Source organism: Balearica regulorum, chromosome 7 (assembly GCF_011004875.1).
Source record: "Balearica regulorum gibbericeps isolate bBalReg1 chromosome 7, bBalReg1.pri, whole genome shotgun sequence".
NCBI classification, from domain to species: domain Eukaryota; kingdom Metazoa; phylum Chordata; class Aves; order Gruiformes; family Gruidae; genus Balearica; species Balearica regulorum.
Window position 1 is genome coordinate 30,757,163 of NC_046190.1, and position 14,766 is coordinate 30,771,928.

At 37.9% G+C, this 14,766-nt stretch overlaps 1 protein-coding gene across 21 annotated transcripts in view; it reads right to left on the reverse strand.

Moving 5' to 3' along the window:
• LDB3 (LIM domain binding 3) overlaps window positions 1–14,766 on the reverse strand; it is a 128,194-nt gene that overhangs the window by 43,062 nt on the left and 70,366 nt on the right. For 15 of the 21 annotated variants that reach the window (XM_075758748.1, XM_075758740.1, XM_075758751.1 and 12 more), the window contains 2 exons: window positions 7,383–7,552; window positions 6,370–6,406 (listed from right to left, as the gene is read on the reverse strand). In XM_075758748.1, coding sequence (XP_075614863.1) covers window positions 6,370–6,406; window positions 7,383–7,552 — 207 coding nt within the window. Of the gene's footprint in view, window positions 1–1,605; window positions 2,542–6,369; window positions 6,407–7,382; window positions 7,553–13,250; window positions 13,455–14,766 lie in introns of those variants that run through there. The other 6 variants (XM_075758756.1, XM_075758759.1, XM_075758755.1 and 3 more) reach the window with 2 other exon arrangements.

A 14,766-nucleotide genomic window follows, 5' to 3' on the forward strand; every position in this document is an offset into this window, starting at 1 on the left:
GATTAAGCGTAAACATTGAGCTATAGTCTAGACATTTTCTTTTCCATTATAGTACATGCACTAGAACTATTTGAAACAAATAGTATCTGTATTGTGTCATAGAACATTAAGGAGACATAATTCCTATTTAAATGAAAACACTTCATTGTTACTTATTCAGTATACTTATTACCATTTCATTTGGATGAAAATTAGATCTGGAAGATTTTTTTACTCAGGTACATTTGATGTTTATGAAAAAAAGTTACTTGCCTATTTATATTTTAAATTCTATCAAAATTCCCCATTTATATTTATGTACATTTATTTATATACAATTCACCCACACTGAACCAAAGTTTGATCTCAGCAACATTCAGGAAAAGTTAAAATGTTGCTCTTATTTCATGCATCAGTTATGCTGATTTTCCACAGGCACTAATAAGATGGTACGATCAGAATCTCTTTGTGTTCCCATAAGGAAAATATAAATGAATACTGAGTTTTAAATGGCATGCTTACTGAATTGCTATGGTACTTATCTAAGAAAAGTTAAATGCATTTTAAAAGGAACTAATGCTCATGTACTCTTAAATAATGCTCAGAAAGTACTTTTTAAAAAAAGTACAATAGCTACATATTTTTTTCCTTTAAATGCTCCAATATTTGGTTGATTCATGCAAAATCTTCCATGAACAGTAGCTTTTCCTTCCTTCTATAACACAGAAAAACAATGGGAGCTTGAATGAACTTTGTTCTTGTATAGACTGCTGATATAAATTCCAGGTGTTTGGAAGCACTAAGAAGTGTAAGAGTTTCAGTCTAATCTCTTTGAGCAGAATTACTGCTACCAGATAAAGGTACCTAATTTGCAGCTTATAGAAGTTAATGAAAGAAAATAATTTATAGAGGGCTCTAGGCAGGACTTCAGAGTCAACTTTCTGTGGCAGAGACCAGTGTTTTATCACCAGAAACTTTTGCTTCAACCAATGCTAAGGACTCCTAATGCAGATTGTGAGGTCTAGCATCAACTGCGTCTATGGAAACCACAGTTTAATTTAGTTGCTTTTTTGGTTTCATTTAGTGATCAGAGCATAAACTGGAAAGGGAGGTGGTATTGCTCTTGATGTACTTCAACCAGAAAATAGAAATATTTGGAGGCCTTTGGTATAGGTTTGCCGTGTCTTGACCAACACAGCATAAAAGCAAAGCATTGTTGTAATGTTGAAACAAAAAGATCCCATTCTAAGCACCAGCAATGTCTCAAGTGCCTTCAGCATGGGCACAAATTAATACATTATTGCCAGAGAATGCATATTATTCAAATGGAAATACTAAATGATATTATCAATAGGTTGTCATCTAATATCTATTAATTATGCCTTGTTTTCATTCACACCTAATACAGTATTTGTTAATTTCTGTTGTTGTTTTTCTCAAATGCTTTGTCAGGTTTATTCTAATTCCAGTAACTTAAAGGTCAGAAAGAATTATACGTAACAGGGGAAAGCTTTTTGACCAAATTTTCTATTGTGGAAAGAAAAGTTGTCCGTCTTTCAATAATCAGTTGAAGCAGTTATTGTTTTAAAACAGAATAAAGTATTGTGTAAAACAGGCACATAATTATTTTCGTTTTAAATCCTTTTATTTCAGATAAAGCATGCTGCTATATACAGAAAAAACGTGGGTCAAAGCAAGAGGATTACAGAATGGGCAACATATTCCTTAAAACTTACAAGATACTTTTAAAAACTTCAGTGCACCAGTAGTACTGTATATTCTTCTCATTCCTAAATCACCCCTAGCAAACTGTCATTTCCTCACAGATCCTGAGCAACCACAGCCATCTCTAGCTTTCATATAGTGACAAAGTCAGGCTTCCAACAGAAAACGTACAGCAATTGTTTCAGCAAATGACTTCTACCAGTGTAATATATTGAAGAAATATAACTTCACATTGCTAATATCTTACTTCAAACAGCATCATTCAACTATGCAAACTAAGCAGGTTGTACATTTAGCAAAGTCTAGACCAGGCTCGGTCAAGCTTTCCTTTTCATCTCTCTTTCTCCTCAATTATCTTTTGAGCAGTAGAAATCAGTAAAAGTCTCATTCCTCTTCCTGCTAAAGTAATACTGTCAATAACTTCCCTCTCATTTTCTTCTAGAATTAAAGTCAAGAGAGTACAACAGTGATGTTTTCCTGTATACTGAAGTTACACTTGATATAGTAAAGGACAAAAGCTAATCTACTTTATAATGAAGAACATGAACCAGGTTGTATCATTATTTTTACTTTTGGTGATAGTGAATGGATACCAGGTTAACAACAGAAATCTACCGAAGACAGGCCCTAGCAGTAAGTCTTTCCTGGGTGTGTGACATTTTTAGGCTCTAACTCAGGACAGCAGTTAGTTTTTTACTGTAATTCTCTGTCTTGTGTATTTGCCTGTTAAATGTGAGCTTTTAACTTTTAACATTAAGGATTTGCGCCGATAGGCCATGATGCCAGTTGCGCAATTTGGCAAAGCGTGGGCTGTTACGTTCCGTTTCAAACCTTTCCCTGTGGCATGAAGAAAGAGAGAGAGACAGAGAGAGACAGAAGAAAGAAAGGAGGGAGAAAGAAAGGGGTTAGGGACCATGACTGTCACTCCCCTGCCTTATATCTAGGGCAATGGCAATTTATTTGGAATTTTGCCTCAGCTTTCAAATCAGCACAAAGGCAGCTGGGCGATCCTTTTCGGACCATGTATGAAAGGTTTTGCAGTTGTTCATTTCTGAGAAATAACTTGATATAACTTCATATTCTTTGACTTGTGCTTGGTATTACAGGGCTGCTTTTGCTAGAAATGCAGTGTAACCCCATTGTTTTGTTGCCAGCAGATTCTCTTGGCTTTTCCCTCCCTCCCCCCAACTGAGCAGTCAGTGAAAGTTAACTCCATACAAGAACAAAATTAATGCAAATATTTTCCATTCTGCAATATGCAGGTCAGCCTATATATATATATATCCTGCTGTCCTTCCTATAAGGACCATCAGCCACAGGTTTCAGCAGTACTTTTCTATAGCTTTTTTCAGCATAAGTGAGTATAAGAGTTGACATTTGCATAAATATTTCTGGTCATTTGTGTCAAAAAGCAGAATAACGTGAGATTTTCAAAGCACAGTCCTGTGAAGTATTGGCCACCTCCTGTGAACAGCCCTAGCTGCCTTTGGCTGCAGACTGGGGCACTCAAGCATTTAATCTTTTCTAGATGTTCTCTGGTTTAAATTCAGGTTTTGTAAATAAAAAGGGGAAGGAGGAAGATGTGGAGTGAGAGCACAGTCAAGGACAAGTATATCAAACAGAATGGAAAATAAAATGTTATTTGCAAAATGTATTTGATTCGTTGCAAACAAGGTAATTTTCCCCTCATTATTTACACCCAAAACACAAGACAATTGTGTTAGTGCAGCGGAACTTGACAGTGCAACCAGCCAAACAGAAATGAACAGACTTTGCTGGTTTCACTCCTCAGGCTGAATAAAGTGCAAAACAATGAACAGAGTAAATGCCAACAAATTCACTGATATTTCTAAACGTTCTGTTCCTAATAACACAGTGTCATGCAAGTAACACTCACAAAGGAGTCTTGATGCATGACTTCTCAAACTCTCTTTCATGCTTTTAAGTAATTAGAAGATATAAAGTATTCCTAGCTGAAATGATGAAACTTCATGATGGTATTTTTTCAAGTTACATTGAAGCATACTAGCTACAATGGGTCTTACATGAAATTTAAGAATTCCCTTACTGCTTTAAAGACATACCCCTCCATTCAAGGAAGAGGTATTCAGAAACATCTGTTTGGCTTGAAATGGATACCATCTTTCTGGAAAATATTGCATAACGATCATCACAACAGCAACGGAAAGTTTTCACAGTAAGTTATAATCTTATGTGTGCCTTCAAAATAGCAGTAGCATGAGCAAAGGACAGTCATGCAATGCGCTCATTAATATTAACTGAAAGGAATATTCTGGCACCTGAAAATTCCCAAGCTTTATGAGTTCTATTCAGAGCATATGTCATGAAGTTAGAAGCAGCAATCTAGAAGTGACTATTATGTAAAACAGTTCTGCCAAAAATAAGCTACATGTATTATTTTTTTTCCCCATTTTTCCCCCCCCAGGTGTTTGGAAGAAACCTGATCACCATTTCAACCAGTTCTTGCTGACTACACTGAAGAGCTGATACCAAGAGACAAGAGAAAGCACCAGAGAGAGAGATCGCTCACAGCTTGCCCAGAGACCAAAATTCCCCACACTGTGAAATCTCTGGTAGTTTCAGTTTTGGAACATGAAGGATTTTTCTAGAATGCCAGCAGTGCATAGGATCAATGCAACACGGAATCTGGCAAGACTCCGGTTCTGCAGTTTCATGGAAACCTTTTGCTTTCGGAAGCCCAGGAAGCCTTCCAGGACCCCAAACTGTGGGCATGGAGAAAGGTGTGGTTGTACAGGCTGTTTGGAGTAGATACTGAAGAGGAGTTTCTACTCCATCACTGTGCTGCAAGAGTGGAGTTAAGGTATGGATTCTGTGCATCTGACGTAGGTCCTTCCATCCTTTACAAAATCAAAAGTGGCAGGGGCCTTGCCAAAAGGTTAAATAGAAGGGGTCCAATAGGCCCCAAAAGTACTATATGATGGATGATGTGTGCATAACCAGGGCTGTTGCTACCAAATCTGCAGCAGAGTATGTGCAACATTTGAGGGAGGTACCAAGCCACTGAGATGGGACAAGCACTATCAATTAGGTAGGAAGGAGCCCCCATTTCATTCCTTGCACCAGAGCTCACGCCAATTGCACTGTACCTGTATAACTACTATATTCCCTTCTGCCTCTACTACCTATCAATGTCCTTAAACCTCTTTAGGTAATACAGCTGTGCCTAAATATAACCAGAACTGTGCTTGTGATACCTCAAAACTGCAGAAAATGTGCAAAGCACAGTGGTTATACTCATGTACTTTAAGTTACACTGAATAGAATGTGCAATTTACACGTTACCATGTTACTAGATAATTATTTTCAACATATCTGATACCATGTTAACTTTCCAATATCTAGTATTTTCCAAAGCCACAGGCTACAGCTAGAAAGATTATTTCTTTAAAACAACGTATTACTCTCAGATGTGTATGTGGGACTAAGTTCAGCACAGTGCTTGAAATCCCATCTTAAGAAGGATTTGAATGTGTGCTATTACATCAAAACACATAATGCACAATACATTTAAGAAGAATTAGGCTTGCACATTTGAGGGAAGAAATAAATCCATGAGGGATGTAATATCAAGCCTGATGTTCAGGCACCTAGCCATGAACTTTGGTGAACTGCAATGGAAAGTTTATAGCAAACATAAACTGAAAGTATACTTATTGTATTCTCACAGGGAAGATGACAGACATCTTTCACACTGATTCAACATTTTTAACTTGCACTGTGATCAAAAGCTCAGAACTTTTATAGAAGCCACATAGCGGTAAAAAAAACAAAAACAAAAAACCCCAAAAAACATAGAAAAAGAAGAGAAAGTGGATTGAGTATCAAACACATTACAAACTCTGCCAGCACCTTAGAGTCGCTAACGTGATATAGGGATTTGATGTATGCAAACAGAAAATCAGGCTTGCATACAGGATGCTCTGATTCAACTGCAGTTTTTAAGCTCAACATAAGAATCTCTAAGAAATCTATTTCCTGGCTGTGCAGGACAACATAAGATGATGATAAGTCTTCAATTCCTCATTGTATCTCTGAACATACCCACTTTTTCAGTGTTTTTGGTAGGTCATATGAAACATACATTTATCCACTAGCAAAAGCAGTCCTGTGCTTCCATATTCTACAAATTTGGGCTGTATTTATTCCAAAGAAAACATAAGCAAATGATTATGGAAACAACTCCTTTGCTGCATCATTTCAGGAGAGTCAAATGTCAGTCACAGGATCATCCAAATAAATTGCTCACAAATTTCAGTGCTATCACAATGTCATAGACTTTCATCCAGTTATACAATCAAGTAGTTACACAGGACTTGGTCTTAAAAACTCATTGCATTCATACACTCAGTAAAGTACATGACAGTTGCATGTGCAGAGAGCTTTCAGATTTGAACACACACCAGGAATTTTGCACCATCTTTCCTAAAAACATGCTAATTTGTTATCTCTGTCATTCAAATGCCTCTCACTGATAGCATTTTAATTTTAGTGATTTTTAAAGTAAATGCATTAGAATATTCTAAGACAAAAAAATAATAATGTACATTCATATTAATGCTGTTCTAAAACATTACTTGGTTATCAGTAAGGAGAAAGCCATGTTTTTCACAGTGAGTTGCCTACCTTGACCTCCTCAGGGCTTCTTCATCTGGATCTTGCACTGCAGGTAAAAAAATGTTTCAGTTAAGAAAAAAAAAAAACCAAAGGAATTGACTTTATGATGAAATTATAAGTTCTTTAGAAACGTATCAAAAGCCTATCTAAATGTGCATTCATGCTGACTTCGCAGCATTGAATTTTGTAAGAACAGCATGAAGAGGAGCAGTTCCCCAGAGCTGGGAAGAAGGCTGTTAGTAGGAAAGGAGCTATTACAACTACTTTCTTATTCATTTATTAGCAATGTTTCCCAGCTGTAGCTATCACTCTACAGAGAGGGCCTGCTGTTTTGTAGGAAAGCAGGAGAGGCAGCAGTAGCTTCATATGAGGAGGAAATACTAAGTATTTCCCCCTGATGCGGGAAAGGTCCCTGAACTAACTTCTCTCTGGATCAGCAACAAGATCTGAGGTTAGCACCAGGTGGTCAGAAAAATGTTTCCATAGGCAACAAAGTTCAAGCTCCCATGACATTCATAGCAGACCTAGGTTTAGGTAACAGGGCTGATAGAGAACGGTAGGTTCAATACAAATGGTGATCCATGATTCTTTTTGACGTCTGGAAGTCACTTCTATAAAAGACTGTTACAAGAGATTTAAGTTGTTTATCTTTTTTTCTAATGAATGGACAGCTTTGTATGTCTTGGCTGCTAGAAAATGAAAGATTACCCTGCACAGATTTGATTTGTAAGAAGAACAATGGGGTCCCAAATGCTCTTTTACTGTATAGGCTGTTATACTTTTATGGTGAGACTCCTGCCAGACCAAAAAGTTTTCTTCATAAAGCTTAAGGTGAGACTGAACACTTTGATTTCCTAGTTCCCTCAAGTTACGTCCAGGGTTCTCCGATCTTAGCCCTCACTGACAATGAGTACAAGCTGGACCCGAGTCTTCCTTGAGTATCAGTTGCTAATGCCGGGGTAAGAAAATAAAGACATGGATCTAAGATCAGGATGCGGGGGATGTTTTGTTATTCGACTTACTGTACTCCGTTCCAGTCATCTGGGCCAGGATGCGGAAAGACCTAGACTGCAGATTGGCAGAACGGCGACTCCAGTCTTCGGTTTCATCTTCAGGCTTGTTTTGAGTTTTAAGCACAGCCTGATACACCGGAGAGGCACTGTCTACGTGACGATCTTTAATAGGAAGGGTACTGCAATTCAGAAAGTGAAACATTGTGAAATAGCACACGGTAGCTTTCATCCCAACCCCTCTCTGGTCTTACAGCTTCTCATCCAGAGTAAGAGCAATCCAAAACATGGCTTTGAAAATAGCACTTTTAAAAAAAATACTTAGATCAATTTTATGTTAATTAAAAATCTTATGGCTCATTCTATCTTTGAAATGGCCTGTTATCATTCCAATCTGCATATTCAAAATAGTGTGAAAATGTTTGGAAATGTCTGTTCATGATTCCTCAGCCAATGCAGCCAGAACCTTATGGTAGTTAGAATAATGTGTGGTGACAAAGTAGAGTATCCCAGGCAAAAACATTTATTTCTCTGAGCATTCTTGTCCCATATTGTTTCTTATTTAAACGGCTTCATGGTGATGCTGTTTTATGTTATGTCTTACTACAGTTTTGAGCCAGTGTATTTTAAGGTTGCAATTAGAAATAAAAAACATATTTCATTAAAAAAAAAAGATAGGCTTTTATAGCTTTTTCTAGAGATTATTATTCTTTGCCAAACTCTGAATTAAACGTCCAGATGCTATAACTCTGGATTCATTGTCTACTAAACGTGAAGCATAAGAAGTTTGGACTTGTACTCATATTTATTGCATACATATTTTGTATCTATCTGAAATCTTCAACTGCAGAATGTATCTCAGAGTCTTACGACATCTCTAATCAACTTGCAAAGTGATACATCCAGGAAGAAACTTCCAATTTTGCACACCTAAAATCAAAGCAACGAAGCTCTGTAGCACAAGTGAGGTAACCTCTCTTTGATTTATGATGCAAGCTAGAAACAGACTTAGTAACTTAATAGCATTTTTTTTTTTTGCCCTGCAAAAATAACTTCTGCATAGCATACAGTTAAATATTAACAGAGCTGCAGAAATATACACTGAGGGGATGATGTGTGCTTGGAGTAACTTGGCTCCATAACTTCTCTAAATACAAGGTCTATTTTTGAAGCAAGTGATTTATTGTAACAGCTTTAACATGCTATTCCATACAGAGCTTTGCAAGGAGTATGCTCAACTTCATGAAAATTGAGAAATGGCTCTGTTAAAAGCTAAGGGCCGTTTGGTCCAACTAAGTCACTGCTATAAAGTTCTGGAGCAGTCACCTGCTATAAAAGCTGCTTCCTTGGTTCAGGCTTAAATTTAGTGTTCTCTAAGATACCACTGTGCAGAGAAAATCTACAGAGAAGTTGGGTTTGTGATTTGAAAGCCTGAGAGGAATCATGAAAAAGCCAAGAAGCATGTCTGATACCCTACATACAGCAATAGCCTACACTGTAATAAAAAATATCAGTATTTTCCAGCTGACACACTCCTCTTCTTCAGCAATGCGTAATATATGCTGTTTTAATGGATTTGCACCTAACAATAGCATGGGATGCATTCTTCAAGCAAGATATGTGCTTATATATGCTATGGACCCAAAAGTACTCCATCTCTTTAGGATTTTTTTATTAGAGAAGTATGTGTATTCCTCATAACCCCCAGTATATGCACCTTCTCACTTTCTTCAGGACCCAGCAGGGCACAAACCTTTCTTTTATATGTTTCAGTACAATCACCTATGTGATGGAGTATAGCTTCAAGAGAAACTGACTCTTCAGTTTAAGCTCTGCCACAAAACATTAAAGTTATGTAAAAAAGTCTGTCACTGTGGAAGATGCACTGTAGGAGGAAGCAGCATTTTCCAGCTCCTTTTTCACCTCATTTTTCCTTAGACCACTATCTTTGCAATATCTAAACAGTAGCAGGTATGGAAGGCATAACGTGGACTTTATTTTGGGAAGGGTGTGCCATCAGTGGCTTCCACTAGCGTTGCTCCTATGCGCACCGATGGACAAATTAGTGCCATATCCTTCTTCAGATGGAAGGTGGGAGAGAGAGCAGGACTTTGCTGGTGGAAAGGCTTGTTAAGGCAGGGAAGAAAGCACAGTAGCGAGTTCTGCCTCCTGCTGACTTCATGCAGAAATATAATCTTTACGTGGCACAGAGACAGTCTGTAATACCAAAAGGAAGGCAGCAACCCCCTCGTCACCATTCTGCTGCCACTTCTCACTCGTGGCTACACTGAAAGGTTCTAGTGCTGTAAAGGATCCAGTTAAAGTCCCCCCAAAGGTGACCCCATTTTCAAGTGCCCAGAGGCGCTTCAGGCCAATGTCTTAGTACTGACTAAGCACACAATACCTTGCCCTGTCTCGCTGCCGTAGGTGACTGCCTGGTTTTGGCCAACAGTTAACTTTGTATCCCCAGACTTACTTTTTACTCCTGCTGCAGCTTAAAAAACCTGCTGTATGTGACAGCAAATGTCACAGCTGCAGACAGTTATAGAGTGGATAATAAACCACTGGCTAGAGAGTACTGCTGATTTCAACCACGGACTGCTGTGGCAACAGCAGTGTGCAAGTCATGGACAGTTCAAATTCCTTTCTTTAAACCCTCTAGCTGAAATGCTCTGTTCTTATATTATGACCAATATTCAAAAAACACAGTTTAAAGTGTATGTATAGATATGCCATTAGCTCAAAGGCAGTTAAAAATCGCTAGAGGCTGGACCACAAATTTCACAGTAGCAGTGTGTGGCATTAATATGACATATTAATATCCTTATGGTAGATGATTAAGGCAGGAAATGGAGCTTGGTGAATTAACCTTCCCTAGCAGAGTGAAACACGCTCATGTAAATTGAACTAAATTAATGCAATACATTGGAATATTTCCAACTCTGTCTTTAATGCAACAGGCCTTTTTCTTTTTTCAAAATCATAATTATATTGTAGATGAGTAACTAGGACATATGAGCCACTCAGCATGGAAGCGTAAAATAGAGCGCATCGCTGATTATGAGCATTTCATAAACGTAAATGTGACAGTTGATTCTTACAGACAGCCTAAAGATGCACATAACCACGTTAATACCTCTGCTATACCTCTTCTTAATTTAATTTTTTTCCATCTGGGTGTGTATGTGCAGAAATATCACGCATCTTTAAGCATATTACTTTAAATTGATGTTACTGGAAAAAAGTTCTTCACAAATGGGTTAGAGCTTTTCAGGATTTTTCATATTATAGCCTAAGATATTTTAGTAGGATTCAATAAAAAATTGTCCCCCTTTTTCACATCATCATACAAGTCATACATGATTAACATTAAAACAAGCTTTAAAGACAGACAAACCTCTTTGCATAAGTAGCAATGTGATTTTTTTTTTTTCCTTAGAGTTCATTATAAACTATGGTTTATGATGTGAATCACTCCCTGGAGTCATTATTCAGTTTTAATTTAAGTAGATAAGAAGTAAAAACATAGGGATATGGCAGTGTTCTACCCTAGCTGTAGACATACAACGAAATATCGTGACTTTGGATATTAGACTGATTCCAACTATTAAAAAAAAGCTCTAAGAGGTAAAAAACCCCACAACCCAACAAACAAACAGTTCCTGCAGACTGTTGACTTATTGTAGAGGACACATGAGACTTTAGTTTGTACAATCACATTATTGATTCTGCTAGTAGAACTGTTAGATCTTAATCCTGATGAAGTTGTTGGATTTAGGTATACTTACACGACTTGTGAATTTGGCTAAAACTGCGTAACAGGATTTAGAAGACGTTTGACAGAAATGTACTTGAAATGTACTGACCACATGGGTTTACTGCAACCAACTCTTGGTTCTTGGTATAGCAACATCAATTTAAAAAAAAAAAGCAACATAGAGTGAGAAAAGATACAAAGCCAGGGCATTCAAATTTTTCTACCTTTAAGTTCCAGCATGAGGTCTGAATAACTGCGGTATAAATAATTTGTACGCTCTCCTTTATGTTTTCTATGGTGATCCGGTGCGTGTGGGCTCTTTTCTAAGTGACACGAGCGTGATTTTGATCTCACTGACTTAAGTTAAAACATCACTGATTTCAAGTGGTCAAGCTAGAAAATGAAATCTTATCTTAAGCCTGTCTATTCTTCATCACTGATAAAAGAAACAAGCAGTGTTTCCAGCTATTGTCTGCCAAAAAAGAACAGAAGCCTATTAGATCTGCAGTTGGAGTATGCTTACCATCCTACATATACCTTATGCCTTCAGGGCTTACCTCTATGTGAAATGAAAAGCCCAAAGAAGAGTAATTAAGTGCTGAGACGAAATTATAGGCAGAAAATTGACACAAAATAAATCAGTACACCATTTGGTCTGCTTTTATATGACAAACTTCTTATACAAATATTTCTGCATAAGACATATGTATATTAATATAATTATTACCAACTTATGATTCAAGCCTCTCTATTCAGATTCTTTGGTTCACAATTCTACATGTTACAACAAATCCCTAACCCCCCTGGAAAGTGTGCTGATCTTCTGGTTCTGGCTGCACTCTTTGGACTTCTCCCACCCCATCTGGGATTTTCTAGAAAGGGCATTTTCCTCTCCCTGCAACACAGTGTGTTTTGATCTCTTCCACAGGTGGGAAAAGATGATAACATTTTCCACTCCAGCAGAGCCACTCCTGTGATTGGAACTACATGTGCTTTAAGGTGCTGTTTATAAAATGAAAAGGATCCACACGCTCAGCAGTGAAACCTTATATCATCTGATCATTTAAATAGGTAAAATTTTTAAACATTACTATTTGCACTATATAATGTTACAGCATTTAGTAGAAAATGCCAATATATCATAAAATGTCTCATATAAGGTATGCTCATGAAAGATATGAACCATTACAAAGAACACAGACAGAATGTAAGTAAGAGTTTACTTACACCCATGGAGATTCACTGAGTCGGGGTCAAAACCAGCTAAAGGTATTGTTTGGGATCCATCATTAGGGAGAGTTGTGATGAACAACAGAATAACATTGGTTTAAAAAATCAGTGGGATAAAAAAAGAATTAAAAAAAAAGAAAAGAAATGGCCAGTGAAAGGGAGAACAAGCAAATATATAAACCATCTACATTTTGAATAAGCCTGCAGCTAACATCTTGAAAAGAACCTATGTTAAAGTGTGTTGCTACACCTGTATTTTGGTGTCACACGAAAAGAAGGTGAGTTCTGTTTTGGGTAGAAAGGTGCCCAATAAGACAGAAACCTGGCTATGTTCATTGCACATGTAATTTTAGTTTAGTCATAACAATTGTGGATGAGTTTATCAGATAAGATTACCAGAAATATGCATTGGAAAAGCAGAATTGTTAAAGATCAATGGATTTTGCTATAGTCCAAAGGATATGCATAAGACACATGTACAGTATGTAAACCAGTGCTAAATAAGTATTTTGCATTCATGCATCAATAAAAATTCCACCCGTCCACTTTCCCTTCCTTTGAGTTATGCAGATAATACAGTGGTTACTGCAAAGCACGGTCATCAGAAATGAAAAGCCATCAGTGTCATATACAGAGTGCTAGATATATTTTTGTCAGTTTTGCCAGTTCTAGGAAGAATACCAAAAAAAGAAATGTTACATTTTCTAACTATCCATCCTTTTAACTTCAAAAGAATGAAGTGCTTTCAAAAGCTATCTAGGATTGATTTGTATTTTTCACGTGTAAGATACTCCAGAAAAAAGAGTCCAGGAAGAGCTGCCGTGTCATGCACGTAGTCACTGTTAGAGGTATCATGCAGAGAAAGAGAATTCCATACAAGGAAATAACCTTACCTAGCAAATTCTCCACCCTGGGCTTGTGCCTGGCCTGCAATTGCATCCATGATAGCATCTTGGGAATACATGCTGATCGGGGTGTTATACTGGGCGTGAATTATAGTAGCCTTGCCGCCTAGGCCTTTCACCTCAATGGGTTTGTGTGTAGACAGGGCAGAGTCCTTCAGGACATTGGGGTTGAAACGCTCCGTGAAATCCGTGCTGGGTTATGCAAGAGTGAGGTTTGACAGGAGGGGAAGAAAGGAGAAAGGCATGACAGTTAAGTGAGAGAAAAAGCATCAACAGAGGAGTGTGCATGTCTGGTTGTGGTATCTCACCACAAAAGCTTCTGCTCAGAGGGTAAGAGACAACATAAGTAACAACTAACAGTTAAAAGCTGGCTGCACTCATGGATGACGTTTTGGTGTTGGCTCACAGATATAAAGAGAAAAAAAGCTGAAACAGTTGTCACTGTATAAAAAATCATGACAAATCCCTAAGTATTTATGTGATACTTACATATATTAAAATTCTATTCTTACATGCATGTATACATACAAGTGTACACAAACATATACACACACACACGTATATATGCATGCCCATGGATGTACATACATATAGCAGAGAATTCCCAGTTTATTCACTGCATCCATTCATTCTTTCAGAAGGGTCCTACAAAGTGCTAGAAAGTGCAATGGGGTGAACAGATGTCAGGTCCTCTTTCATTTAGAAGGTTCCAGTACTTTTTGTTCGGATTATTAATCAGTGAAATTTAGTACTTGTGCCTTTTAATCTCAAAGACTAAATTAACCTTCCCAAATCTCTGTACAGCCAGCCCTATGTGTTGCTATAGCATGAAAAATGCTCAGTCTCAGATCAAAATATCCTACATTGCGATCAACAGGACGACTGCAGTTGGAAGAGCAGCCGCCATATTTTCCAGTGGCTGCATTTACGAGGAAGGATTTTTATTTGAGAAACTGAGCCATGGGCAAGTTAACTGAAGCTCACGTTGCAACAGAACGAGTCAGTTTAACGCCAGACTTCAGCTAAAGAGCACCTGGCTTCCCTGTAGCACCTAGTTGTACATTGTTCTAGTCCTAGAGTTAGGACTGAGTATTGCCTGGAGTTTCAATGAGCAAGCTAAACCTCAGCTGTCAGTCACTATAGCACCTGCTCTTCCCTAACCTATGGGAGATCAGCTGGATCTCTGGTCTGCTATTCCTGTCCTGCCAGCAGCAGGAAGATCCCAGCAGTATAGATTCTGTACTGGGCAAACCTGGGAATTCTGTCCTTTGGAAAAGAAAAGATATTTTGAACTGAGCCCAAAAGCTGGAAATGGATAGATCTTTGCCCAAAAAGAAATTCTGAAAAATGTAATCCTGTTTGATTGGAACGATTTTCCTTTTCAGTTTAAAACCATTACACCACAATTTTATCAGCTAACGTGACTGAACGACAGCTTCTCTGGCTGGCAAGGGACCGCTAGCGTGCCTGTCTGCTGTGGGCTGGCCACTGAGGGTGTCTGAGT